Source organism: Mesocricetus auratus, unplaced genomic scaffold (genome assembly GCF_017639785.1).
Source record: "Mesocricetus auratus isolate SY011 unplaced genomic scaffold, BCM_Maur_2.0 Super-Scaffold_100010, whole genome shotgun sequence".
In the NCBI taxonomy this organism is placed as follows: Eukaryota; Metazoa; Chordata; class Mammalia; order Rodentia; family Cricetidae; genus Mesocricetus; species Mesocricetus auratus.
Window position 1 is genome coordinate 81,506,136 of NW_024429194.1, and position 26,107 is coordinate 81,532,242.

At 51.9% G+C, this 26,107-nt stretch overlaps 1 protein-coding gene across 2 annotated transcripts in view; it reads left to right on the top strand.

Moving 5' to 3' along the window:
- The window catches only part of Scube1 (signal peptide, CUB domain and EGF like domain containing 1), a 122,911-nt gene that overhangs the window by 92,002 nt on the left and 4,802 nt on the right, over nucleotides 1–26,107 (top strand). For both annotated transcript variants that reach the window (XM_040754072.1, XM_040754073.1), the window contains 13 exons: nucleotides 2,276–2,392; nucleotides 3,652–3,774; nucleotides 10,521–10,640; nucleotides 10,914–11,018; nucleotides 11,922–12,038; nucleotides 13,426–13,563; nucleotides 16,034–16,237; nucleotides 18,299–18,460; nucleotides 19,724–19,891; nucleotides 21,140–21,301; nucleotides 23,824–24,021; nucleotides 24,744–24,896; nucleotides 25,323–25,402. In XM_040754072.1, coding sequence (XP_040610006.1) covers nucleotides 2,276–2,392; nucleotides 3,652–3,774; nucleotides 10,521–10,640; nucleotides 10,914–11,018; nucleotides 11,922–12,038; nucleotides 13,426–13,563; nucleotides 16,034–16,237; nucleotides 18,299–18,460; nucleotides 19,724–19,891; nucleotides 21,140–21,301; nucleotides 23,824–24,021; nucleotides 24,744–24,896; nucleotides 25,323–25,402 — 1,847 coding nt within the window. The remainder of the gene's footprint in view (nucleotides 1–2,275; nucleotides 2,393–3,651; nucleotides 3,775–10,520; nucleotides 10,641–10,913; nucleotides 11,019–11,921; nucleotides 12,039–13,425; nucleotides 13,564–16,033; nucleotides 16,238–18,298; nucleotides 18,461–19,723; nucleotides 19,892–21,139; nucleotides 21,302–23,823; nucleotides 24,022–24,743; nucleotides 24,897–25,322; nucleotides 25,403–26,107) is intronic.

Sequence of the window (26,107 nt, forward strand, 5' to 3'; positions counted from 1 at the left end):
ACTCTGAAGCCAGAACCATGACCAATGCTGCCTAATTCTGCTGGTTGGGACTGGAACTTGGCCCCCTGTTCTACAGCATCTGTACCAGCTTTCATTTGTTGAAGGTTCCCTTCCCTGCCTGTGCTTTCCTTTAATTCCCTTTCACAAGTTGGAAGCTGGGTGGGGTCTTGCCCTGAGGTCACTGCTCCCTTTATTCTGTTTAGCATCAGGCTTTTCTGTAAACCTCTTATTCCCTTGAGCTCGGGACTTGGCTCCAACATCACCTTTCCTGATGCCCCTTTCCCCACACACTGTGTGTTTTCTATTTCTCTTTGCCCAGCTTGTTCCTTTCCATTACAGAACTGCATTAGGGTAACTACTAATAACCATGTGACACAATCAATACTAGGCTATCTTGAAATCCCCTCTGCCAATGCCATTAATCCAAAACTCTTCAATGTAGCCTCAGGCAGATTTCTAAGACAAGGGCAAAAAGTAGCCAACTTCTTTGCCAAAATATCACAAGAATGTTCTCTAAGCCACTTATTAATATTCTTCCCCCCTTCTGAAACTTCTCAAGCTGACCCCCACAGTTCAAATCACCCTCAGCACTGTCTTCCACGCTCCTACTAAGATGGCCCATTAAGACACACTTAAAACATCTAGCTTTTGTAGTCTAAAGTCCCAAAGTCTTCCATAGTCCTTCAACAAGTAGTATGTCTTGGTCTGTCACGGCAATGCCCCAGTTTCTGGTACCAACTTCTATGAGAGGCTGATGAGCAGGCAACCCGTGACCCTCCTTTCTCTTTTTACTTTGGCTGTGAGAGGAAGTTCATAGTCAAATATCACGCGCTACTTTTTAAAGTCTTGTGGGTAGTGTATTCCCTGTCCCTCCTCCCACTTTCCTTAACCTCTCCAGAATCATCTTAGGGTGATGAAAGCACACTTTGGTCAATATTATGAGTTTATGTTCCATTCCAGTCCTTGGGAGCTCTTGGGCAAGTCCCAGTCATTTTCCTTCCTGACATGTGTGCTATGTTCCTTTCCTGTCCCTCAGGCCTGTGATCCCAGTACCTGGGAGGCAGAGGCAGGAAAGTGAGGAATTCAAAGCCAGCTTGGGCTGCATGATAAGATCACAGGCACACACACACCAGTCTCAAAAGTAAAACGAAAACGGGGGTGGGGAGTGCCCCCACGGGAGATGGCTCAGTATGAAGTGCATACTGGACAAGCTTGAGGGTTTCATATTCCCAGCAGCCACATATATACCAAGCTTGGCAACATGCTCCTGAAAACCCAGCATGTTGAGCAGACTGAGAGAAGAGAACTTCCAGGCCATCCAGTCTAGCTGACAGTGAACTTCCCATTCAGTGAGAGTCCCCATCTGTGAAAAATAAGACTGGAATCATGGCTCAGCGATTAAGAGCATCACCTGTTCTTGCAAAGGACCTGGGCTCGGTTCCCAGACTGACATCAAGAGGCTTGCTGTGGCCTGTAACTCCCGCTCTTAGGACTCTGATGCCCGCTTCTGTCCTTTGGACACTGTGCTCCCATAATTTAAAACATACACATTTTTAAATAAGTAATTAAGATGGAGAGTAAATGAGGAAGACACCCAACATTTACCACATGTATGTGCAGGTAAACACATGGGCACGCACATATGCACATACACATGCACACATGTGTATACACCATACACACTAAAGCAAATGTAAATATCTTTCCTAACCACAGGCTAATGAGATATTAACATAACAGAGGTCCATAATCATCATGATACTTTGCCCCACCCAATTCCAAAACAGATGCGAGGGGATTCTACCCTAGAAACAGGAAGCGGAGGCAGTATGGGAAAGTGAGCAATAAGAAGCCTAACAGACTGTGGGAGACTATGCTGAGCCTCGGGACCCCGGAGCCATCCGGGGGGGGATGCTCACTGGGGGGGCAGACCTACCTAGTCACCTCACACTGACACCCACCCACACTGTCTCCCTGTGGCCTCGGGACCCAGGAACCATCCGGGGGGATGCTCACTGGGGGCAGACCTACCTAGTCACCTCACACTGACACCCGCCCGCACTGTCTCCCTGTGGCCTCGGGACCCAGGAACCATCGGGGGGGGGATGCTCACTGGGGGGCAGACCTACCTAGTCACCTCACACTGACACCCGCCCGCACTGTCTCCCTGTGGCCTCGGGACCCAGGAACCATGGGGGGGGATGCTCACTGGGGGGCAGACCTACCTAGTCACCTCACACTGACACCCGCCTACACTGTCTCCCTGTGGCCACAGACATCGACGAGTGTTCCTTTGAGAGGACCTGCGACCACATTTGCATCAATTCCCCTGGCAGCTTCCAGTGCCTGTGTCACCGCGGCTATATACTCTACGGGACAACCCACTGCGGAGGTCTGCAGCCCGCCCGCCAGGGCCACCTTCCCCTCGAGGCACGCGCCTGGCCATATGGTCATCAACACTGCTCCCTACACCCCAACCCCCACCTTGACCCTGATGGGCCTGGGAGGGACCTTGCGAGGCTGGGAACTTTGGGGACAGAGGGATTCTGCCAAACATAGGCACAGGTAAAGGACAGAAGAACGGGGGGGGTGAGGCAGGGTATGGGAGGCACCACAGGGTACCTTAGCCAACTTGGAAGCATAAGCCCAGAACCTCATTTCCTGGGGTGCCCCAATCCAGAAGGGAGTGGCCAGTGCACAGAAAATTCCAGAAAGTATACTTTAGAGAAAGGAAGATGAGACAGTGAGAATCCTAAAAGAGGAATGTTTAGGTCAGGACGGGAAAGCAATCCAGAGGGGACAGCTGTGCAGAGTCCCAGGGGGTAGGGGATGTAGGGGGGTGAGCCCACAAACAGTGGGAAACAGGGTAATATCCCCAAGGCGGACACAAGCCCAGCATATTCAGGACTTGCATGAGCCAGGACGATGCTTGAGGGCTTCTTTACAGTGTCACACACAAAAGCAGGAAGGCTTGAAGCAGTGGGCAGTATGGTCACAGTTGTGTGACAAAGGACTCTGGCTGTGGAGGAAGGGAGTATGGGATCCAGACAGCCCCAGAGGAAGACAGCCCATGGCCTGAGACCTCCTGGGGTGAGGGTGTGGTCAGGGACAGAGGCCAGGGATGGAGAGAAGATTCGGGAGCCATCAAGCCTGAGAGTTCTTGCCTAGGGCCCTGGTTGCCGCACCAAAGGGAACAGGAACATAAACCGAGCCAAAGGCAAATGTGACTGGTGAAGATGGGAGTGGGGGAGGGGAGTCACATCTCTCTGCTTTCCCTGTGACCTGAGGACCACTAGATGCTGATGCTGTGCCACCTCCCTGACTGGCAGGACACTTGTGTGCTGGCAGCTGGGTGGCCTGGAGCTGGAAGAGCTATCCCTTGCCTAAAGCAGGCTTTTGGTCAGAGGAGAGGGCTCAGGTGGTTCCTTTCACCCTGGTGCAGAGGGGGAAACTAAGGCAGGGAAGGAGCCTGTGCTTTCCCTGGAGAGATAAGACATTCAGGATTCCGGGGACCTCTCCCAGGCTGCATTGGGGTCAGGAGCTTCCTGGTCTTTGGTCCTGGGTGCCCCCTGCCCTTCCAGCACTATGGGTGTGGCCTGGGCTGGTGGTTCCCACCCCCTCCTGCCCTCACTCCTGTGCCTGTGTTTCCAGACATGGACGAGTGCAGCGTGAACAAGGGCAGCTGTGAGCAGGGCTGTGTCAACACCAAGGGCAGCTACGAGTGTGTCTGCCCACCCGGAAGGAGGCTGCACTGGAATCGGAAGGACTGTGTGGGTGAGTGGAGAGGGGCCACCTGCTGGCCCTGCCCTCTGTATGGGGGGAGGTGGTGCGGGACACAGTGACTGCAGAAGTGGGTTAGAGGGCAGGGGTCTCTTGTCACTGGGGTTGACTAATGGGAAACAGACTTTGTTGATGAGGACATTGGAGGCTAGGCAAGCCTGGTGTCAGCCAGGGACACAGGAACATGGGGCCCTGCGGTGAGGAGACAGACTACAAAGGAGGTCTTGGGGGGGGGTCTGTGAAATCAGTACTTTGGGCCCGGGACCCTCCTGGAAGAGGTAGATTGATGACCCCGCCTCCATCAGGTCCTCTTCCTTCTGAGGAAGTTCCAGGGAGTAGACTGGCTAGACTCCTGTGGTTGCAGTGGCAGCACCAGGCCTACAAATCCCACCCCTAATCCCCACCCAGCTGCCAGCCCCTCACAGGGCCACACTGCCGCCTAGACAGCCCTGGTTTCCCATGCCCTCTCTGCAAGAGCCCGATCTCCTCTAGCTGAGTTCCGGTGACTCATCTTCATTGGTTCAGCGAATAAAAGATTAGCTGAACCTCTGCAGGACCAGGGAGCAGTTCTGTGTCACGACCACCTCGACCAGCAAGGAAGACGCGACTCAGGAATCCTTCTCACAAGCAGTTTATTCAGGACCTTGAACAAAATCTGACCAATTCTGTAAAAGAAAACTGGACAAATACTTGGACAAATTTGTAGCTTTTGTAAAATTGGCATACTGAACAGGAACACATATAATCCTTGCATTTTCCACTCGCAGCCTCCAGGTGCCAAGATTGCCACTCACTTCTCCTTAATTTGGCAGTGATTTTCCAAGCCTTAATGGCTATCTGATCCACCTGTTCAAACACCTGTCCTGGATATCCTGTCTGTATGTTTGCAAATCTACCTTTTCATTGCTGGAAGGGGGCACTGTTCATACCATGGGGATCATGACAATAGTTTGGAGTTCCTCCTCATTCTCCTCGGAGTCCGTAGACTCTGAGTCTTCTAGAGCTGAGTACATCTTTCTTTTCTGTTTTCCTCCCTTTTCACCATTTGCCTGCTCTGATCTCTCCTCTTGTAATTGTTCTAAAGCATTTCTCCCCTTTTTAACCGCCTCACTATATTTCTGATCCTCAAGGGAACTTTTTACTAGTCTCTAGACAGGCCAAACACCACCTCTGAGCGTTTGAAATAATTCAGCAGCATTTATCATCAAGTGTACTTTAGCAGTTGTTCCTTCCTGAGCAATCAAAAAAAAAAAACTGAAAAACACAATAGTATACAGTATCCAGACTTTTTGTGTATTTTCCATATTGTTTCTCAGTCCCATGTAAAATCAAGATCTCTCCCTAACTTCCAAAAATCTTAGATTCTTAGAACGAAGCAGCTCATTCAGAGCCAAAAAATTGGGTGCAACTGAGAAGGGCCCATAGCCAAACTAACAATGTTTTTACTTTCGGTTCCTGCTAGCCAAACTAACAATGTTTCTTTTAAGCTTCTAATGTTTCTTTTTAGCTTTTACTTTGAGTTCCCTGCTAGCCAAGCTAACAATGTTTTTACTTTCGGTTCGCTGCTCCACGAACCATTTGTCCTGCTCTCTCTTTACCTACAGAGAGGAGTAAACCAACTGCTCTTATCCCAGTCCTTTTTTTGCCCCGTTCTTGTCGTGGTCCCTTTTATAGTCTAAGATTTTTTGATCGCAGCAACTCGTTGAGTGCCAGAAAAATTGGGCGGGATGTGGAATTACCCATGTTTTAATAACAAACAGTGAAAAGAAAACCCAAAAAAATAAAATTAAATACCACCCAAAGGGCCAAGAAAAATAATAATACCCTTTGTTTCACTTTTACTCCGTCCGCTTTGACGCGGCTCTACTACTTTCCCTTTAGTCCCGTCCGCTTTGACGCGGCTCTGCTGCTTTCATTTAATCCCGTCCGCTTTGACGCGGCTCTACTACTTTCATTTTATCCCGTCCGCTTTGACGCGGCTCTGCTGCTTTGCTTTCCTGTCCACTTTGACGCGGCTCTACTACTTTTCATTTTATCCCGCCTGCTTTGACGCGGCTCTACTACTTTTCTTTTTGTCCCGTCCGCTTTGATGCGGCTCTGCTGCTTTGCTTTCCCGTCCGCTTTGACGCGGCTCTGCTGACCGTTCTCCCCTTCTCTACGGGTGAGAACAATAATCCCGCTCTTTTCGAGGATCCCCGCCTTACCTGGGGACTTACCGGTGCACCCCCTGACTGCTGTGAGTTCTGAATTCCTTTCTTCGTACGAGCGTCCCCATACGGGCCACCAACTGTCACGACCACCTCGACCAGCAAGGAAGACGCGACTCAGGAATCCTTCTCACAGGCAGTTTATTCAGGACCTTGAACAAAATCTTCTGACCCAAGGGAGTGCCCGCCCACAGCTTAAAAAGGCCCTTGGGCGGCCAACCCCGGTAAGCCATGTGGCGACAGCAGATAGGTCCACATACGAGGAAGCAAGCCTGATATCCAGCCTTGACCAAATAAGGAGTTGTTTATCACAGAGAGCACTTGCTATCGGGCTAGCAGAGGAGGAAGCCAGCACCATCTTAAGTGTGTGGCACTTCGCAGCTCTCTACAGTTCTGGGGACGCCATGTACCCGTTCTCCTGGAATTCACTCTCCAGGTTGCTGCCCTGCCATGCTCTAATGTCCTAGACAACCAAAGCAAGCCTCATAAAGGCAAATGTTAGACGTGATGGTGTAGGCCTTGTGAAATCCCAGATACACTGGAGGCTGAGACAGGAGGATCAAAAAGTCAATGCCTGCCTAGCTACAGAGTGAGTTCAAGGTCAGCTGAGTGAATTCCATGATTTCAAACAATTCAGTGAGATCCAGTCTCAAAATTGAAGTAAAAAGAGGGCTGGGTATACTTTGGTGGTAGAGCACCTGCCTAGCATACACCATGCCCTGGGTTTAGCCCCCGCCCATTAATGAAAAAGCTGAAAGCTCAGACCGGACACTCTCTCTTCATTCACTTGATAATCAAAGCCCAGGTCCCCCATCAGTGACACACTTCCTCCAAAAAGGCCACACCTCCCAATCCTTATAATGCTTTAAAATAGTCCCGCTCCCTGGTGACTAAACATTCAAATATATGAGCCTATGGAGGCCATCCTTACTTAAACCACCAAAAGGTCTGACTACCATTGGTGGCCTGGTTGTCACTGCTGGAGAACTAACTGCCATTGGTCTGCTAAACTGTGTTGGTGAGTGACATGTTATACCACTTTCTCCTTTAAGTTACCTGAGACACTGAATGTTCAAGACTCTGGGCATGGAGGTTGACAAGTATAACTGAGGGCATTAGTAGATGGTACTGGAAGGCTCTCATGTGTCAAGAGCTAACAGATGCAAATGCTAGACCCACAGATGGCCAAGGAAAGTTCCAGGTTATTCTGCAATCGAGGACTGTGATAGCAGCAAGGTAGCCTGATGAGCTCCTCCCTGTTGCCCCACCCCATGTTTGCACTGGCTGAAGTTTTCATTGTCACCCAGAAAGAGGGACACTTCGTATCCATTTGTTTGGCAGGCCTGAGAATGGAACCCAGGGTCTCCTGCATGCTAGTACTACTGCTGAGCCACACCCCAGTAGCTGAGGCTGGCCTTGAACTCTTGATCCCCCTGTTTCCACTTCCCAAATGCTAGGATTATACACCCCACCCCAGGACAAACTTTTGGTGAGCACTCTGGGTTGCCTGACCCCCATGAATGGTCCATCTAATCCTATGATCTGTTTCACCCATCATTATTACATCCCTCAAAAGGACACTGTCTATCCAGTTCCTACAAGGAGAGCACAGCTCACTCAGTGTTGGAGTGCAGTGCCCTAAAGTTGGAAAGATCTCACAGTCCCCACTGAGCAGTCAGCCTGGTCCTAGTGCTATCAGCTATCCAGCTTTTCCTGAGAGATGTGACCTTTCTCAGAGGCGCTAGGCTGGAGAAGAGGAGATGATAACCACAAGCAAGGATTCCCAAGGCTGCCTTTCTGTCTCTCTTTGGTCACAAAAAGCATGGCTTGTGGTTCAAACTGGCAATAGATGGAAATCTAATTATAGAATTCAGATAGCAGCTATCCCAGAAAAGGTGAGGTACAGGTGGGTTGTCATGCATGATAGGTTAAATCAGAAGGGTTGAACCTTAAATCTAAATGGTGGTAACCATCATGAGAAGACAGAAGGACAGTTGGGTAGAGTGATGCACACTTGTCATCTCAGAGCTCGGGAGGTAGAGAGGAGGATTGGGAGTTCGAGATTCTCCTTAGCTACATGGAAAGTTTGAGGCCAGATGGGGCCACATGAGACCCTGTCATTTAAAAAAGACTCAAGTGGAGCTGGAGGTAAAGAGCACTGGCTGCTCTTCCAGAGTCCTGAGTTCAATTCCCAGCAACCACATGGTGACTCACAACCATCTGTAATGAGATCTGGTGCCCTCTTCTGGTATGAGGGCAAACATGCAGACAGAACATTGTATACAGAATCAAATAAATAAAACTGAAGTATAACACACTCCAAGGAGCACATGGAACTAGGCCATAGCTGACATCTAGGTGGGCTTCTTCCCATGGCTCTTGCTATGAGACGTCAACTGTCTGCTGTGAATCCTGGGTAGTCAGTTTCTGTGGCACTGGAACGGTCTATGCAGAGCCGTGGCTAAGGCTTCTCCAGGGTGATCTTACATCCTGGAAAATTCATTTCTAGTCTTCCAGGGCGGCAAGGAGAATGAAGACAGTGGCATTTCTAAGCACTTGATGACAAATTTCCTTCAATAGAATGAGTTTATTACTTGTTGAGTGCTCCGGAATGCCACAAATGTGAAGCGGGATGTCCTATCTCGGCTTCTGTGAGTGCAAAGATCTTTTTCAGCAGGACTGCTTCAGCTCATCTAGAAAACAACTCTTCCTGTATGTGTTTCTGCCCACCAAGGGCCCCAGGAGTAGCTTAAAGCTCAGTTGCAATCCGTCTGTATATCCGCTTGGGGCTCTTGGTGCCAGCACAGTGATGATTGCTGGGACTCAGGAAAAGCTTCCTGGCTGTGAGATGGTTCCATAGGGTGGAATTTCGAGATGTTAGCAGACATCTATGGGGGGTGGGGTGCACACCTGGGAGACATCCGGGTCTCACCAGATATCGTCCCCCTGGCTCTCAGGATCAGTGCGCTACCAGGCACCGTGTCTGGTGGTGCATGAGATTTGACTGTCTGTGTAGGGGAGGCCCTGACTTTGGTACTCATGTCAGAGCAGCCAGCTGAGAGTAGGGATCTGGGAAGCCACTTCCTGTGACTTCTGGCTCTTATATCAAGGTCCTCCAAGTTCAGATGTGACCATAAAGTGCTCTGTTTTCTCAGCACCCCAAAGTTGCTCATGACTCCAAAAACTCTGCCATGCCTCTCTGAAAACATTTACCCTGTTGTCTGTAGCAACAGTACAGGTCTGAGACAGGCTCAACCCAACTGTGTAATTCCTGCATGTTCAGGCTGAAAGCATTTCTCTTGGGTTTTTTTTTCTTTTCTGTCAACAGCTGTATTGAGATGTAGCTCACATGCCATGCATGGAATTCACCCATGCAATTCAGTATATTTTAGTACATTTGACAAGTTACGTAAACCACCACATGACTATGTGGATGGTCACTCCAAGAAGGGCCTCAGATGTCTTCCTCTGTCACTCACCAAGTAAGCTTGCCTATTCGCCTGTCTCTGCCTCCCCAGCCCTGGGATTACAAGCCCATGATGTCACACCCAGCTTCTTTTATATGTGTTCTAGAATCAAACTTGAGTCCTCATGCTTGTGAGGCAAGGAGTTTATCAGTGAGTTATCCTCCATCCCTAGACAAAATTTTGTATAATTCATTCATTTTAGGTGTATTGGTGTTTTGCCTGCATGTATGTCTCTGTGAGGGTGTCAGGTCCCCTGGAACTGGAGTTACAGACAGTTGTGAGCTGCCATGTGGGTTCTGGGATTTGAACCCAGGTCCTCTGGAAGAGAAGTCAGTACTGTTAACCTCTAAGCCATCTCTCCAGACCCATGGACAAATGATTTTAATGGCATTCTGTATAATGAAGTACAGAGCTCAGCACCAAGGAAGCAATGGATTATTTAAAAAAGAAATCAAAAGGGGCTGGAGACCTAGCTCAGCAGTTAAGAGCACTGGCTGCTCTTCCAGAGGACCCAAGATCAATTCCCAGCACCCACATGGCGGCTCGCAACCATCTGGAAGTCCAGTTCCAGGGGATCCAGCACCCTCTTTTTGCCTTTATGAGCACCAGGCACACACCTGGGTACACAGGCATGCTTATAGCTAAAACACCCATACACATAAAATGTTTTCAATCTTCTAACAATAACCATGGAAGACGTTCTAAGGAGCTGCTTTGGATATCTTCAGGTGCCCCCTGAATGGGGGTGCTACCCCTCCCTATACCCTGAAGCCCTCTACCCAGATGCCCATGTCCTTATGCAGCTACCTCTGACCCCAGACGCATGCTCTAAGGACACACCTGCCTTCAAGAGCTCTTATCTGAGGAAGCGAATGACCTTTCCTGAAACAGTCAAGACCAGAATTGTAAGGGGACAGAATAAGCTGCTTGTCAGTGGCCACCTGACCCACTGCCAAACAGACCTGCATCTTCCTGCCACAGTCTGATCCACATTCAAGATCCCTGCTAGACCCAGAGGTCCTCTGGTCTCACTCAAGGTCTCTCTGTCTCTCTCTCTTCTCCTCAGAGATGAGCGGGTGCCTGTCTCGGTCCAAGGCCTCTGCCCAGGCTCAGCTGTCCTGTGGCAAGGTGGGTGGAGTGGAGAACTGCTTCCTGTCCTGCCTGGGCCACAGTCTCTTCATGCCAGGTAACCCCTGGCCCTCTGGGATGGGATGGGTCCGTGTGTTGTTTCTGGGACACACACCTGCTTCCTACTGCTTAGCAGGACCGAGCCCAATGCAGGGTTCCCAGTCACAGAGCACTCCCAGACGGCTGGCTGCCGGGCTCTCTGTGGACCTGGGCAGCTTCCACAGGAGCCAATCTTGATCTTCAAATCAGCAACCCCTTGGAGACCTCAGCAATCTGGGGCCCTAGGAAGGAGGTACACCCTAGTCAACCTTACCCACCGGCCTCTCCACAGACTCAGAAAGCAGCTACGTCCTAAGCTGTGGTGTTCCAGGTCTCCAGGGCAAGACTCCACCGAAACGCAATGGCACCAGCTCGGGTGCAGGGCCCAGCTGCTCAGGTAACCTGGGGCCTGTCTACACCATGCATGCCTAAATTACCCTTTTATTTCTCACCCAGCGCGTAATTTAGGAAAGACGTGGGATCACCCAGGAAAACATTTTCCATTCTGGGCCCTGCCTGTCATGGCTTGGGATTCTGGAGACACGACAGGGCCAGGACCTAAAAGCTGGAGGCTGGAAGCTGAGGCCCAGCCCACAGAGAGTCACAAGAGGCCTTTCTGATTGAGGTCACAGTAGTAGAGTGATTCAGTCACTATAAAATGTGATCCCATGGACCTCTTGTTACTGTCATTGTTTGACACAGACACTCATAGAGAGCCCAGGCTGGCCCTGAACAAGCCATGTAGCAAAGGATAGCCTTGAACTTAGCCCACAGAGCACTTGAACTCTATGCTCAAGAGGCACTTAGAGTCCCTGCCTCTCAGAGCCAAGCCTGCTCCCAGTACAGCACAGAATGAGTTCATGAGCATTCAGAGTCATAGGATTCCGTGTTTCTGGGGTCTGCTCTAGAGAGGTCTGCAGTTCTAGGTGTCCTAGGATTTGAAGCCCTTCCCCTTCCTTGCCCTTCTCTGACCTCTTTCCTAAAAGCACAGTCATGTCTGTGACTTTGGCCATGAAAGAGGGGGTGAGCAGTATTCTCCCCTGCTGAAAGAAGACTCTGCTTGCCTCCTGGCCTTGAGTTGGACCCCACCAGCCATGACTGCACTTGTTTCAGGCCTTACAGGGAGAAAAATAAGTGGGGCAGGGAAGGTTCCTCCACCCAGGAGGGCTGTTGGGGCAGAATGGCCCACACCAAGCCCCACCCAGCTCCAGAAGGACCTGGCCTCTGGCAGCCCCCGTCCCCCACTACCTCCTTGCCCACAGGAGAGGCCGCCACCTGGGGGAATTTTGGCTTTCCCCAGATGCCCCCACCACCCCCATCAGGCAGAAGGCCCGCTTCAAGATCAGAGATGCCAAGTGCCATCTCCGGCCCCGCAGCCAGGAGCGAGCAAAGGACACCCTGAGGCACCCCCTTCTGGGTAAGTGGACAGCCACTCCCACCCCCCACCCCTGCTTACCCAGGGAGCAGAGGTGAAGTTCGAAGCCCTGCTGGGTTGGGTTGCCAAGCATAGGCTTCCTGTCTGTCCTCCACCAGGGCCCCTAAGCCCTCTGAGCCATGTCTGGCCTGCACTTCAAGCAATGGTCACGAATGGGAAACATGGCTATTGCAGCACTTAGAAGGCCATTGTCACATTGTCACAGCCTCACACGGGATTAAATCACACACACACACACACACACACACACACACACACACACACACACACACAGTAGTTTCTCTGTAGCCTGGTGGAGCCCTGATGGGAAAGGTCTCAGGACTTGGGTGGGAGAAAAGCAGGTGTATGATAAGAGGCTGAAGAGGGAAGCCTCCATCTCTGGTCCCTTGAGGTCCTCCCTTAAATCTGCAAAACTCAGCCCTCAACAGGCTTTACCTGATGTGTTGGTTCTCCTAGCCAAACCTTCAGCAAGTGCTGAGTGGACACATGGCCTCTTCAGTAAGTATTATGTGTGGTGATATGTCACTCAAGGCTGGGTCTGAGTCTCACTTCAGCCCCCAGTCCCCGTGGGACCCTGAGTAGCTCTAATCTTCTGCAGCCACAGTGTCCCCATCTGTCCCATGGGCCCCTGGGCATGGAGGGACCTTGCCCATGGGAGTTTGCATGTGGGGCTAGAAAGGACCCTCCTTCCAACACAGGTCACCTTTGCCACAGTGTGCCAGCTTTTTCTTTTGAGCTACCAACCAGATCCCAAATCATGACACATAGACTTCTTATTAGTTATGAATGCTCAGCCTACATAACTTAGGCTCATTTCTGGCTAGCTTTTTTCTTTAACTTAATCTATTTCTCGTCACCTACATTTTGCCTCAGAATTTTTACCTTTTCTTTCTGTATGTCCTACTTTGCCTGCTTCTTCCACGGCTGTTGGCTAGCTGGCTGGTCCACCAGCCAACCAGCCCCAAGCACATACCTCTCTTTCTCTTTCTTCTTCTCTCATTCACCCCAAGCCTAGATTTCTTCTCCTACTATTCTGTCTGCCCACAAGCCCTGCCTATTCCTCTCCTGCCTAGCTATTGGCTGCTCAGCTTTTTGTTAGACCAATCAGGCAAGGTGAAACAAATACAACACATCTTTACATAATTAAATAAATGTAGCATAAACAAATGTAACACATCTTTACATTGTTAACAAAGGCAGCAGAAACAAATGTAACACACCTTTACATTGTTAACAAAGGCAGCAGAAACAAATGTAACAAATCTTCACACAGTTAAAGTAATATTCTTACAGCATAAACAAACATAACACATCTTTGCCTAGTTAAGACACTCTTCCACAACACGACAGTGTACTCTTCTCTGTTCAGATAACTGCCACGTGACTTTTGTGACCCTCAAGTGTGACTCCTCCAAGAAGAGACGCCGAGGCCGCAAGTCCCCATCCAAGGAGGTGTCCCATATCACAGCAGAGTTTGAAGTGGAGATGAAGATGGATGAGGCCTCAGGTGGGTGAAGTGTTCTTGGGGGCTGGGAGTCTAGTAGACATGAGGCTGAATGAGCCAAAGAGAGGTAGAGGATTGTGGGGCATGCTACACACTCAAGCCAAGCCCTTTAGCCCTGGGTGCAGGAGGCGACTCGGTAACACTTGGAGAATAGCTAGGGGGCAGAGACAGCATGAGAACCCCAACTCTACTGGGGCAGGAAGGTTAAGACAGGCCCTCTTCCCAGAGAGTGGCGGGGGGGGGGGGTTGTAATACAGGATTGTGCCTCATACAAGCAATCCTTCTTAGCTATAAGTGACGGGTGACAGGTAAGTGGTTTTGCTTTATTATTATCATTATTATTTATATTTGGCCCTTTTGAGGCAGGTTCTCTATATTATGCAGCCTTGGTTGTCTTGGAACTTTCTATGTAGACCAGGCTAGCAAACTCACTGAGATCCTCCTGCCTCAGCCTCCCAAGAGCTGGGATTAAAAGTATGTGCTACCACACTTGGCTTGGGCTGTTTGTTCCTAAAACAGGGTCTTATGTAACTCAGACTACCCTCAAACCTGATATGCAGTTGAGAATCACCTTCAACTCCTGATTCTCCTGCCTCCACTTCTTGAATGTTGGGATTACAGGCATGCACCCACCCCACCTGGCTCCAGTAGTAGACAGTGACAGAGTTGATTACTGCTGGCAGTTGTGTTTAGTGGTACATGCCTGGTCTGGGCCATGGGCTTTGTGGCCATGGCCCCTGTCCTAGAAGCACTCTCATCTGTGGGGAGGCAAATGTGTGTAACTCATCTGTGCTGTGAAAAGGGCTGTGCAAACACAAAGGCAGAGCCATGGCTTGACAGGGAAGGAGCCGGAAGCCTTCTTTTCTGAGGAGATTGGGGGTTCAAGACAGGGTTTTTCTGTCTAGCTCTAGCTGTCCTGGAACTCACTCTGTGTGGTGCCTGTGCCATGAGCAAGTCTAATGTTATCAGGCAAAAGTCTGGAGATTTAAATGAAAGACAAGCCGTCCATGGGTGGGTGCATGGAGGGAGCAGCCTTATATACAGACTTACAGCACAGTGGAGAAACCCCAGGTGTAGGAGTTCGTGTTTTCATAATTAGAAGTTATGGGGCAAGGCCGGGGCTGTAAGCCAGGACTAGAAAACAGGATGCACCTGTGGTTATTGGTGGACAAGCAACTCACAGAGACCCCAGGGGGGGATGGGGCCCAACATCTCTGTAGACAGATCTGCCTGCCTCTGCCTCCTGAGTGCTAGGATTGTGAAATCCTTCTAAATGGATTGAAATCAAAGCTAATGTGGTAGAAGTGTTGGGAATGGGGTTTGGGGAGAGGAACGGAAAAGACATCCAGGTCACAGAAGAGGATGTGCCCAGGGAGTGGCGAGGAAGAGGAGCAGAGACAACGGGAAGCAGAGAGAGACAGAGAGGGACCTCGAGTCCCCTGAGGATCTGCCTCCATGGCCTACTTTCTCTAGATAAGCCCTACCACCTACAGTTTCCAGAACCCTCTCAAGATAGCACTGACAGCAAGGGGAACCCCTGCAGTACAGGAACCTTTATGGAGAAAATATGGGGTGCTGGTGTATGTCGGGGAGAACAAGCATGTGAAGGCAAAAGGTCAATATGCCACTTTTTTTTTTTTTGAGACCAGGTCTCACTATTTATCCCTGACTGGCCTATAACTTACTATGTAGACCAGGCTAGCCTCAAAACAGATCCTCTGCTTCCTGAGTGCTAGGATCAAAGGGGAGTAGCCACACCTGGCAGGGTCTCTCACTGAATGTTGAGCTCCTTGCCTCGATAGGTTGGCTGGCCAAAGAGCTCTGGACATTCACCTGTCTACCTACCCCAGTGCTGGGGTTACACATCACCTGGTTTGGGGGTTTTGGTGGTGTTGTTTTGGTTTTGTTTTTCAAGACAGGGTTTCTTTGTGTAGCCTTGGCTATCCTGGAACTCACTCTGTAGACCAGGCTAACCTCGAATTCACGGAGCTCCGCCTATCTCAACCTCCAGTGTGCTGGGATTAAAGGTGTGTGTTATCACCGCCCAGCATATCACCTGGTTTTTATGTGGGTACTAGGGATAGGGGAGATCAGAACTCAGAGCCTCATGATTGCATGTCAGCCAGCACTTTACCAACTGAGCCGTCTCCTGAGTCCTGGAGGACACTTTATATCTAGCCATAGCAGAGCTGGACACTACCTTGGAGACAGTGGCAGTCCTCAAGAATAGGCAGAGGCCTTACTCAGACTCAGGCCTTCTTTGTAGCCTTGGATAGGCCGTGCCTCTTAGTTTTTGCTTCTGTCAGACACCTCTAAAGCTGCCTACTCCACACGGACCCAGGTCAATGTGAGAACGTACTGAGCTGGTTTAAACAGAAGCCTAGCACAGGGCCTGGCCTGGGGGAGCCCTCAGCAAATTAAGGCATCCATTAGCATGTCCGTTACTCTCGCTGGGTCCCTTTCACCCCTGCAGACACCTGTGAAGCAGACTGCACACGGAAGCGTGCCGAGCAGAGCCTGCAGGCGGCCATCAAGACCCTGCGGAAGTCCATCAGCCGGCACCAGTTCTACGTCCAGGTCTCGGGCACTGAGTATGAAGTGGCCCAGCGGCCAGCCAAGACACTGGAGGGGACAGGGAAATGTGGCGTAGGCCAAATACTACAGGATGGCAAGTGTGGTGAGTCCCTGCTCCTGGCCCCCCGACACTGACTCTACCCCTTCCTGACACTGGTAACTTATTAAATGGCGGCGAGCATACAGGCAAAACAGACACGTGGCAGGGACCGAGGGACTGGTCTGCCAAGGAGGAGAGCATAGTATCTGCTGCTGTCATTGCCATTTAGAGCGTGCGTCTTCTCTTCTGGTGCTGGACCAGACCTGGGTCCTCAGCGTGGCCCTGAGAAGAGGGGACAGGACAGCACAGCAAAGTCCCGGAAGTGAGGCAGGAGTTCCCAGGGACCTGACTAGGCCAGCTCTAGTCTGCAGTATGGTTCAGGAGAAGGAGGTGTGTGGTCTCAACCCTCGGGCTGAGGACCTGGGAGGCTGAGCCAGGGCTGAGAAGCACAGCTCTTCCTGGCCCCTTGAGCTACCACACAAGAAGCAGGGAGGCCAGGCCCAGAAAGATATAGGAGAACGGCTGGAGACGGTAACCACAGCCAGACCCCGGGGGACTCCCGTGGGAATGGCCTGTGGGTGGCCTCTCGGGAACAGATTCAGGGCCAGCACACGGCTTGGGTGGTGGCCCTCCAGGCAGAGCCTTGGTCCTTATGATGGACAGTGAGCAGGTGATGCACACAGAGGCAAGACAAAGCTGAAAGGACAAGGCCTTGCAGCCACAGATGTGACCCTAAGTCCCACACGACATGCCCTATGTGTACCCTGTCTCCTTGATGCGGAGCACACGGAGGTGACCACGGAAGGAAGGCTAAGTGTGGGAGAGAGACGCCTGGAAGCAGGCGCCTCAGCATCAGGAGAGGAGCAGGGTGTCTAGAGAGAGCTTCGGGTGGGGGCCAGGGCTCCAAGGATATGGCTACTCAAGCCTGGACTCGTCCACTGACCCACAAAGTCAAAGAAGAGGGAGGGGCCTGAGGACATGCAGAGACTTCCCACCCTGCACCCCGGGAGGTGTGGAACCGGCCTGAAGAAACAGCAGAAACAGCGTCAGGAGCTCCTTACAAAGAATATGATCTACACATGTGCATAAGTTCCGTGAGGGACACTGGGCTTGGTGATAACATTCTCTTCCTTATCTGGGAGTCACTGCCAGTTTTCAGAAACCTAGTCACACAAAACAAAACTAAAAACTGGTTTATTCCAGCTATGGACAGACTGCAGCATCTGTTTCCTGTTCCCTGTTCCCTGTCTCTCTCTCTCTCTCTCTCTCTCTCTCTCTCTCTCTCTCTCTCTCTCTCTCTCTCTCTCTCTCTCTCTCTCTCTCCCCCTCACTTCCTTTCCCTCTCTCCCCCTTCTCTCTCTCATCTCTCATCTGTGTCTGCATGTCTTTGTGTGTGTGTGTACTTATGTGTGTATCCGTTTGTCTGTCTGCCTATGTCTGTGTGTCTGAGATGAAAATGCAGTCCCTACCCATGTGTCCCACTTCCTCAGCCTCCCCTTTACATATCTATACTCACCTCTGGCAGTGACGAACGTGGCTCTCTTTGCCCTTAGTCAGCCCTTATGAGCATCTTCGGTGGCTCTCCACAGCCCTCACCCTGGCTCTCCACAGCCCTCACCCTGGCTCTCCACAGCCCTCACTCCACAGCCCTCACCCTGGCTCTCCGCTGCCCTGCTTCTCTGTGGTACTCCACGATAGTCTGCTCACCATCAGACCCTCTCACCCAGGCCTTCTACTGGTCCATACTGCTTTGTGTCCCTGGGTGCCAGCTCACCCAAACAGGCAGGAAAGGAAGAGGTGGTTTGGGATTGGAAGGCCTGCTACAGACATGTAGGGAACGGGGATGTTGGATAAAAGACCAGAAACTCAGACCGAGGGCAGGATGTAGACCAGAGAAACACACAAGTCCCGATGGATCCCAGGGACCAGCTGTGGTGAAGCATTTGCGTGAACTGTAAGAAGGAGCAGCAGGGTCCAGCCTGTAGGGTCCCCACAGAGGGCTGCCACCTGGGTGGCTCCCTATCTCCACTCTTCTGGAGAGGCTCTTAGCCCCAGCAATAAGGGCTGTGTCCTCGCTGCACACGGGGGATGGCCCCTGACCACTGTCTCTCACTGTCTCTACAGTGTCCTGTGCGCCTGGCACCTACTTCAATGGCGAGCTGGGCCAGTGTGCGCCGTGTGTGTCAGGAACCTACCAGGACATGGAGGGCCAGCTCAGCTGCACGCCATGCCCCAGCAGTGAAGGGCTGGGTCTGGCTGGTGCCCGCAATGTATCTGAATGTGGAGGCGAGTATGACTCACCTGGAGGGGGGAGGGCTGAGTGGGGACAGGTTCTGGGCAGGGCTCAGCATCCCCTCAGGAGGCTCCCAGAGAGAAAGCAAATGCCGTGTACAGTCATAAACTGTGACCTTGTCTGAAGCCACACGGTTGCCAGCCACATCGTCACCACTCATAAGGAAGGCCCTGCAGTGTGCACACACAGTCATGAATGGACCAAGGTGTGGCCTGTAACAGAGCACACACATGCTTAAGTAACACTCCAGGTCTTCGAAACACTCCACTCAAGCCAGATCAACGTCAGCCAGAACTTAACTCCGAGTAAAGAACTTAACGTGCCGTGGTTTGCCCTGTTGGTATCTGAGAAGCCAGTTTTCAATTTACCAGAGGAGGTTGTATTAATGTACAGCCCTGCCATTTACCCCCCACTCAGCTCCTCTACAATGTGAGGTCAGAGTTCCCCACTGGCCGCTCCTGCTGAGTCACGCCAGGCTTGCTTTAGAGAACACGCACCAAGGGCTCACCCTGGGAATGCGTACTGTCCAGGAGGGTGGGTAAATAGAGCCCTGAAGGAATGCACACCTCCAAGCCTTCTCCAGGGCACAAAAGCCCAGGGCCCAACAGAGCACCTGTGGCTGCCAGCTACTCCTTGATCCTTTGGACCCCCAAGGGATGTGATCCCTGGGAAATGGTAGCTATTAAAGCACAGGGCAGCCGTGAGAGGGAGTCTCCACTGTGATAGAAGCTGAGAATCTCATACCTAGATCAAGAGGATGCTAGACCCACTCCACTTTGGAACACACATGTCTGAGGGAATACTGAGCTCAGGATGGCTTTCCTGAGGTCCCAATTTGTCTGAGTCAGTCCCTTGGTTCTCAGAGACCCTCCCACCCTCCTCCCCCTGTTCTGGCCTGACCTGCTGACAGAGCAGACAGCTTAGCCTAGGGCCCTGAGCTATTCCTTCTGTGAGTATCTGAGGTGTGCCCCTGGGAATCTGGGGTATGAACCCCCAAACACACCACCTCCTCTGTACCCCAGCTTGACAGCAAGGCTCCTCCTTCCTTAGCCCCAGTCAATGCTGCTGTTGAGAGGTGGGAAGTCAGGCTGGCAAGACCACACAGTAAACTGTCAGCCTCAAGACCTGGAGCCTAGCATCCCCAACCCAAGCTTTGTTCCCTCCCACCCTGGGGTACCTTTTCGAGGGAGAGCAGGGACAGCCTCTCATATCCGCAGCACCCCTCCCCTACCTGAGCCGTGACTTCTGACTTCCAGGCCAGTGCTCTCCAGGCTACTACTCGGTGGATGGTTTCAAGCCTTGCCAGGCCTGCCCTGTGGGGACATACCAGCCTGAGCCGGGACGTACCGGCTGCTTCCCCTGTGGAGGTGGGCTGCTCACCAAGAACACCGGGGCTGCCTCTTTCCAGGACTGTGAGGCCAAAGGTAAGGGGCCAGCCACTCAGAGACACATTCCCTGACACCACTTCCTACTTCACAAGGCCAGCCCCAAAGTCAGAGGAGGGCTCTAGAGACTTCGGCAATCTGGAGTCTGGACATGGGTGACCAGTACCATATCACACACCAAAAAAGAGACAGCAGCTAGACTCAAGCCTGCTGAGCACCAGAAATGTCAAAAGAAGGGGGCATACCAGCACCTCAAGGGAGTAGGTGGGCTGTTTAAAAGGGAGGGAGATTAAGCCGGGTGATGGTGGTTCACGCCTTTAATCCCAGCACTCGGGAGGCAGAGGCAGGCAGATCTCTGTGAGTTCGAGGAGGCCAGGCTGGACCGTCAGCATCCAAAACAATACAGAGAAACCCTGTCTCGTAAAAAAAAAAGGGGGGGAGGGAGATTTAGACAGGAAAAGAGGATGATGGGAGAAGAGGACAGGGGTGTATATTCAGGGAAGCATAGCGGAGGAGCCTCAAGGGTAGAAATAGCAGCCTCGCCGGGCGTTGGTGGTGCACGCCTTTAATCCCAGCACTTGGGAGGCAGAGGCAGGCGGATCACTGTGAGTTCGAGACCAGCCTGGTCTACCGAGCGAGTTCCAGGACAGCCTCCAAAGCCACAGGGAAACCCTGTCTCGAAAAAACAAAAAAAAAAAAAAAAAGAAAAAGAAAGAAATAGCAGCCTCAGCTGCCCTCCAGGCTTCCCCTCTCCTCTGTACCCAGGACGTCCCCTCCTCACTCACTGACCCTCCCTTCCACTCCCCTGCCCCACTGGCCTTCTGTGACCCTGTGCCTCTAGCCAAGGCCAGGTGGCTGGCCCCTCGATGCCACAGAGCCTGCCGTGGGCAGAGGGTCCCCTGACACACAGGCTGCCCTGTGTCCTCTCCCACTCAATTCCAGGTGCAGAGCTCCGCAGGTCCAACCCTGGCTCCATTCCCACTCACTTGTAGAAATGTCTGGAGTAGTTCTCCACATTCCCTCCCTTCCTGCCCTGAACCCCCTCCAGCCATACTGTCACCCCCATTGCACCCCTCAAGTAAGCTTGGTCCTTACATCATTGCTACATGGCTAGGGCCCCACACGTCCTTGGTGTGGACAGCATACCTGGAAGGTCCTCCTTGCTGTCGCCGTGAGACATACAGCTTGGCCTCACTTACCCCATAATGGTGAAAAGAAAATCAAAGAGGTTTCTTTGGTGAGGAGGTCTTAGGGGCGCATCAGCACCCACCCTCATGTCCCCTGCAGTGCACTGCTCTCCTGGCCACCACTACAACACCACCACCCACCGGTGCATCCGCTGTCCTGTGGGCACCTATCAACCTGAATTTGGCCAGAACCACTGCATCACCTGTCCGGGCAACACCAGCACCGATTTTGATGGGTCCACCAATGTCACACACTGCAAAAGTAAGTGACACTCTGGGGGGCGGGAGGGGGTGCTGGGGCTGAGAATGCTGGGGAATGAATGGGGAAGGGGGGAAGTGAGACCTGGCATTGCTTTCGGAGAGGAGACCTCTGGCCCCTGGCAAGGCGGGGCAGCCCATGCTCTGCACGGTCTACAGGAAATGTGACTGCACCACAGATCATAATCCCCCATGCATGCTTGACACTACCCAAGCCTTAGCCCAGGCTAGACCCTGCTCTAGTTTCTGGGTACACAGAGAAAGAAAGCGGACTCTGTGCCTGCAGGTGGCAGGCTGTGAGGCAGCTACCAAGTGCCAGGCCTTCAGCTATACAAGGCACACATCACCTAAGCCACCTGGCACCATGCAAATGCCTGAAAGCAATGGAAAACATGAAACTGAGCATGGACCAGTGTGGAAGGGCTGGAGGAGGACCTGATAGACCTCTGGGTATTGAGAGACGTGGGTTCCAAAGGAAAACATGGCGCAGACAGCTTGGCCTTTGTCTACACAGCAGTCTTTGGGTATAACAGGATGCTAAATTAGGGCTTTTACCTCATTTCTGAGAGTTTTTGTTGCTGTTGTTGTTTGGTTGGTTTTTTTGTTTTGTTTTGTTTTGAGGGTCTCTCTATTCAGGATCTCTATTTAACCTTGGCTAGCCTGGAACAAGCTATGTAGACTGAGCTGGTCTCAAACTCACAAAGATCCACCTGCCTCTGCTTCCTGAGTGTTGAGATTAAAAGTGTGTGCCATCATGCCTGCATATTTCTGAGTTTCTAGTTTTTACCCTTCCCCCAATGAGTTCTTAGTTCCTCCCCTGGCTGCTGGTCACATCTGGAACCACCAAGAAGCCTAAAAAAGTTGATTGTTTGGTCACTCCTTTGTCTGGTCTGTCCCCAACCTTGCCACATTGCCCCTCTGCAATATCTGTCAAATACAAAGGAGGCAACCCTCAGACACATTGTTTTAAATATTAATTAAATATTATATTTAACTGAAAATTTAACTTAAAAATGTTTTAATGAGTAAAGGTGGGGAAGCCAGATGTGATGGAAGATTCTAGAACACTGGAGGCAGAACTCTTTCTCAGAAACTTTAGATAGGATCTCACTGTGTAGACCAGGCTGACCTAGAATTCATAGAGATCCACCTGCCTCTGCCTCCTGAATGTTGGGTTTAAAGGCATGTGCCACCACACCCAGCTTTCAGAAACTTGGCAGTGAAAATGCACAGGAAATTTACCAATGTTTACTTTTATATTCAATTCCCTTTGAAGAACGAAAGTGGTAATTTTAAAAGTAGGAACCATCTGGCTCATAAAATGTTATATTACAGCCGGACATGGTAGCACATGTCTTTAATCCCAGCACTTGGAGGTAGAAGCAGGAAGATCTCTGTGAGTTGCAGGCTAGCCTGGTCTATAGAGCAAGTTCCAGGGCAACCAGGACTGTTACACAGAGAAACCCTGTCTTGCAAACAAAAAGTTACATCTGGCCTCTCTAGATGAACAGTTGAGTTGGAAAGCAAATAAAGAAGCTGGGAAGGCACTCACCTGTAACCCAAGCACTCAGAAGATTCAAAGCCAGCCTGACCTACATAGTGAAAATCCTGTCTCAAAAGGTTGGGAGGGAGGGTGGTTCGACAGGCAAAGGCAACTGTTGCCAAGTCCAAGGACCTGAGTTCAATCTCTGGGAGCCAAATAGTGGAAGTTGTCTTTTCTGACTCAATATGCAAACCATGGCGCGCACGCGAGTACACACACACACACACACACACACACACTGAGCAAACAAACTCACTAATTTAAAATGAGGCTAGGGATGTAGCTCAGTTGGTAGAAGCCCTAGGCTCCATCCCCAGCACCACATAGACCTAGCTTAGTGGTACACACCTTGTAATCCCAGAATTTGGGAGGTGGAAGCAGAAGGACCAGAAATTCAAGGCCATCCTCTGTTTCGTATCAAGTTTGAAGCCAATCTGTACTACATATGGCTCAAAAGAAAATAGTGGCAGGAGAAGATGGGAAGGCTGGGTCTACTGTTGTTCTCTGCATAGCCCACCTGCTTTTTTTCTGCACGTGCACCCCTGCACTGCCCTGCCTGACTATGCCCAGGGCCTGGAGGGGTTCAATGGGGCTGAGAAGTAAATGTCAAGAAATACAAAGTGAGGCCTCATTTGACCTTTCAACCTGAGGCACAGCTGGGATGCCAAGCTATCTGGGAGTAGGCAGCCTACAGAACACTGAGGATGATAAAAACCAAGACACATAGACACAGAGCGGCCTGTGTCCGGTGAGGGAGGCTCATAAGAAAGAAAGGCCTGGGCTGGGTGCCAGGGAACCCAACCTCTGGTTAGACGACAGCAGTCCAGTCAGGACCCCCGCCTGCCCCACCCCATGAGTCAGCACAGGGCCTGACTAGCTGGCACGGGGACCACCTGCTGGCCCTGCCCTGTACCTCTGCTGCCTTTAGGGCTAGACCACCCATGCAGCCAGCCTGACCAATCACTTGACTGTGGCACCCACAGACCAGCACTGTGGTGGCGAGCTCGGTGACTACACAGGCTATATCGAGTCACCCAACTACCCTGGAGACTACCCAGCCAATGCCGAGTGTGTGTGGCACATCGCGCCTCCCCCCAAGCGCAGGATCCTCATTGTGGTCCCCGAGATCTTCCTACCCATCGAGGACGAATGTGGTGATGTCCTGGTCATGAGGAAGAGTGGTATGTTCTGGGTTTGGGGGCTGGAGTAATAAGACCAGACGGCCCATGTGCCCATGCCCTTCTCCAGATTGGCTTAGCGCCGCCTGGTGGAAGGGGCAGGACTCAGACAGCAGGTGAGTCCAAGGCACAAAACTACACCATTGGTCTGGAGCTAGACCATCTGCAGACAGAAGACGGGTGGGAGGAAAAGGGAGTAGCTCTGCCACGGGTCCTGTGTGGCTTTGTTGCCTTGTGCATATACTAGTTTCTGGTTGGCCAGAAAAGCCCCAGTGTGCTAAAGGAGGGTTGCAGCCAGAAGGAGCAGGAAGCCCACCCAGCTGGTCAGAGCCCAGCCTGGAACTCCCTCCTCCATCCATTCCCATCACCAGCCACTGATCACCCATAGGCACCTCTCTGTACGCATTGGGGAGGCAGCCCAGAGCTTACCCTTGTCACCCAACCCCAGGTGAGAGAACTTTCCAAACCTGAGCTTCAGGTGGTCTTGGTCCATGCTGAAATCTCCTGAGCTGGTCTGCTGTCCCTGTCATGAAGGAGCCATGAGCCTGAGGGAGGCAGAGAGACTTTATGGGCAGGGTGTGGAAACAGGAGGTTGAGGCCTGCAGAGCAAGGTCAAGGGCGGGGTGGGCCAGTGGAACAAAGGAGCTGGGTATTGTAGTGCTAGGGGCCGGTGTGGGGTGGGGGTCTGGCCCGAGGCAGCACCGAAAAGGCCTGTGTCCCTGCAGCCTCACCCACGTCAGTCACCACCTATGAGACCTGCCAGACCTACGAGCGGCCCATCGCCTTTACCTCCCGCTCCCGAAAACTCTGGATCCAGTTCAAGTCCAACGAAGCCAACAGTGGCAAAGGGTTTCAAGTGCCCTACGTCACCTATGACGGTAAGGCTCCGCCATCTTGTCACAGCCTACTCTGTGCCAGCCACGGCCTGGCTTGGGGACTCAGAAATGAGTTGTACATCCCTGCCTCTGACAGGGCGCAAACCCAGAGACAGAACTGAGATCTAGGCAATATGGAAACTCAAGGGGTGAGGGGTCCAAGCGAGAGAGGGGACCATTGGTGCTGTCTGTGGACTTCACGGATGGCCCTGCCCCACCAGGGTTTGCAAGGCTAAATAGGGTCAGCTAAGCCACCAGGAGGACAAAGCAGGTGGAGGGGACCCCAGAAGCAAAGGCCAAGAGACAGTGCTACATCCAGCCACCACCAGCTGTCCAAGGAGGGTCCAGGGGGCTGGGGAGGGCAGAGGAGGGAGGTGTGAGGTCTCAAGCACCCCCCCACCTTCCCTCTTCCTGCTGGCCGGCTCCCAGAGGACTACCAGCAGCTAATAGAAGACATCGTGCGCGATGGGCGCTTGTATGCCTCGGAGAACCATCAGGAGATTTTGAAAGTAAGTTTTTTGGAAGGGAACCCCAGTGGCTCTGGGAGAATGGTTGGGGCCATCCCAGCGCTTGCCCTGACTCCTGACCCCTAGAGAAGGGACGGGAGGAGGGTGTTGGGTCAAGGGCCCTGACGTCGCACTGGATATAAACTGTCTGCCACCACCACCACCACCACCCCCAGTCCACCAGATTTGAGACAAGCTGGCTACCAGGGAGATGGGGGACCAGGACCTAGTGAAGTGCTTTGGCTGAAGTCCTCGGTCTTACATTTCTGTCTGTGAAATATGGGTGATCCTACAGACGGTGTCTCAAAATCAGTGGAGTCAACCCACTGCCATTGAGTGTGGACTCCTTCCTTCTCATCCTGCCTACTGCCTCGACAAGCCGGACACCATGTCATAGAGGGCAAACTGACCGTCACACACACACACACACACACAGACACACAGACACACACACACACACACACACACACACAGGCACTAGCCCAAAGCCCGGAGGACCCGGCTCTCGCTGAATGGAATCAGTCCTGGAGATCAGCTTGGGCTTAGTGGGCCCTGGCTCAGTCTCTTGACCATAGTTCCCTCAGCCTAGGGGGATGAGAACAGGAATGGGGAGCCACATGCCCCTGCCTCTCTTCCTTTTCAGCTGTCACCACACCTTCTATTCCACCAGGTGGCGCTGGGGTGCAGAGATGGTTTGACAGCACAAGG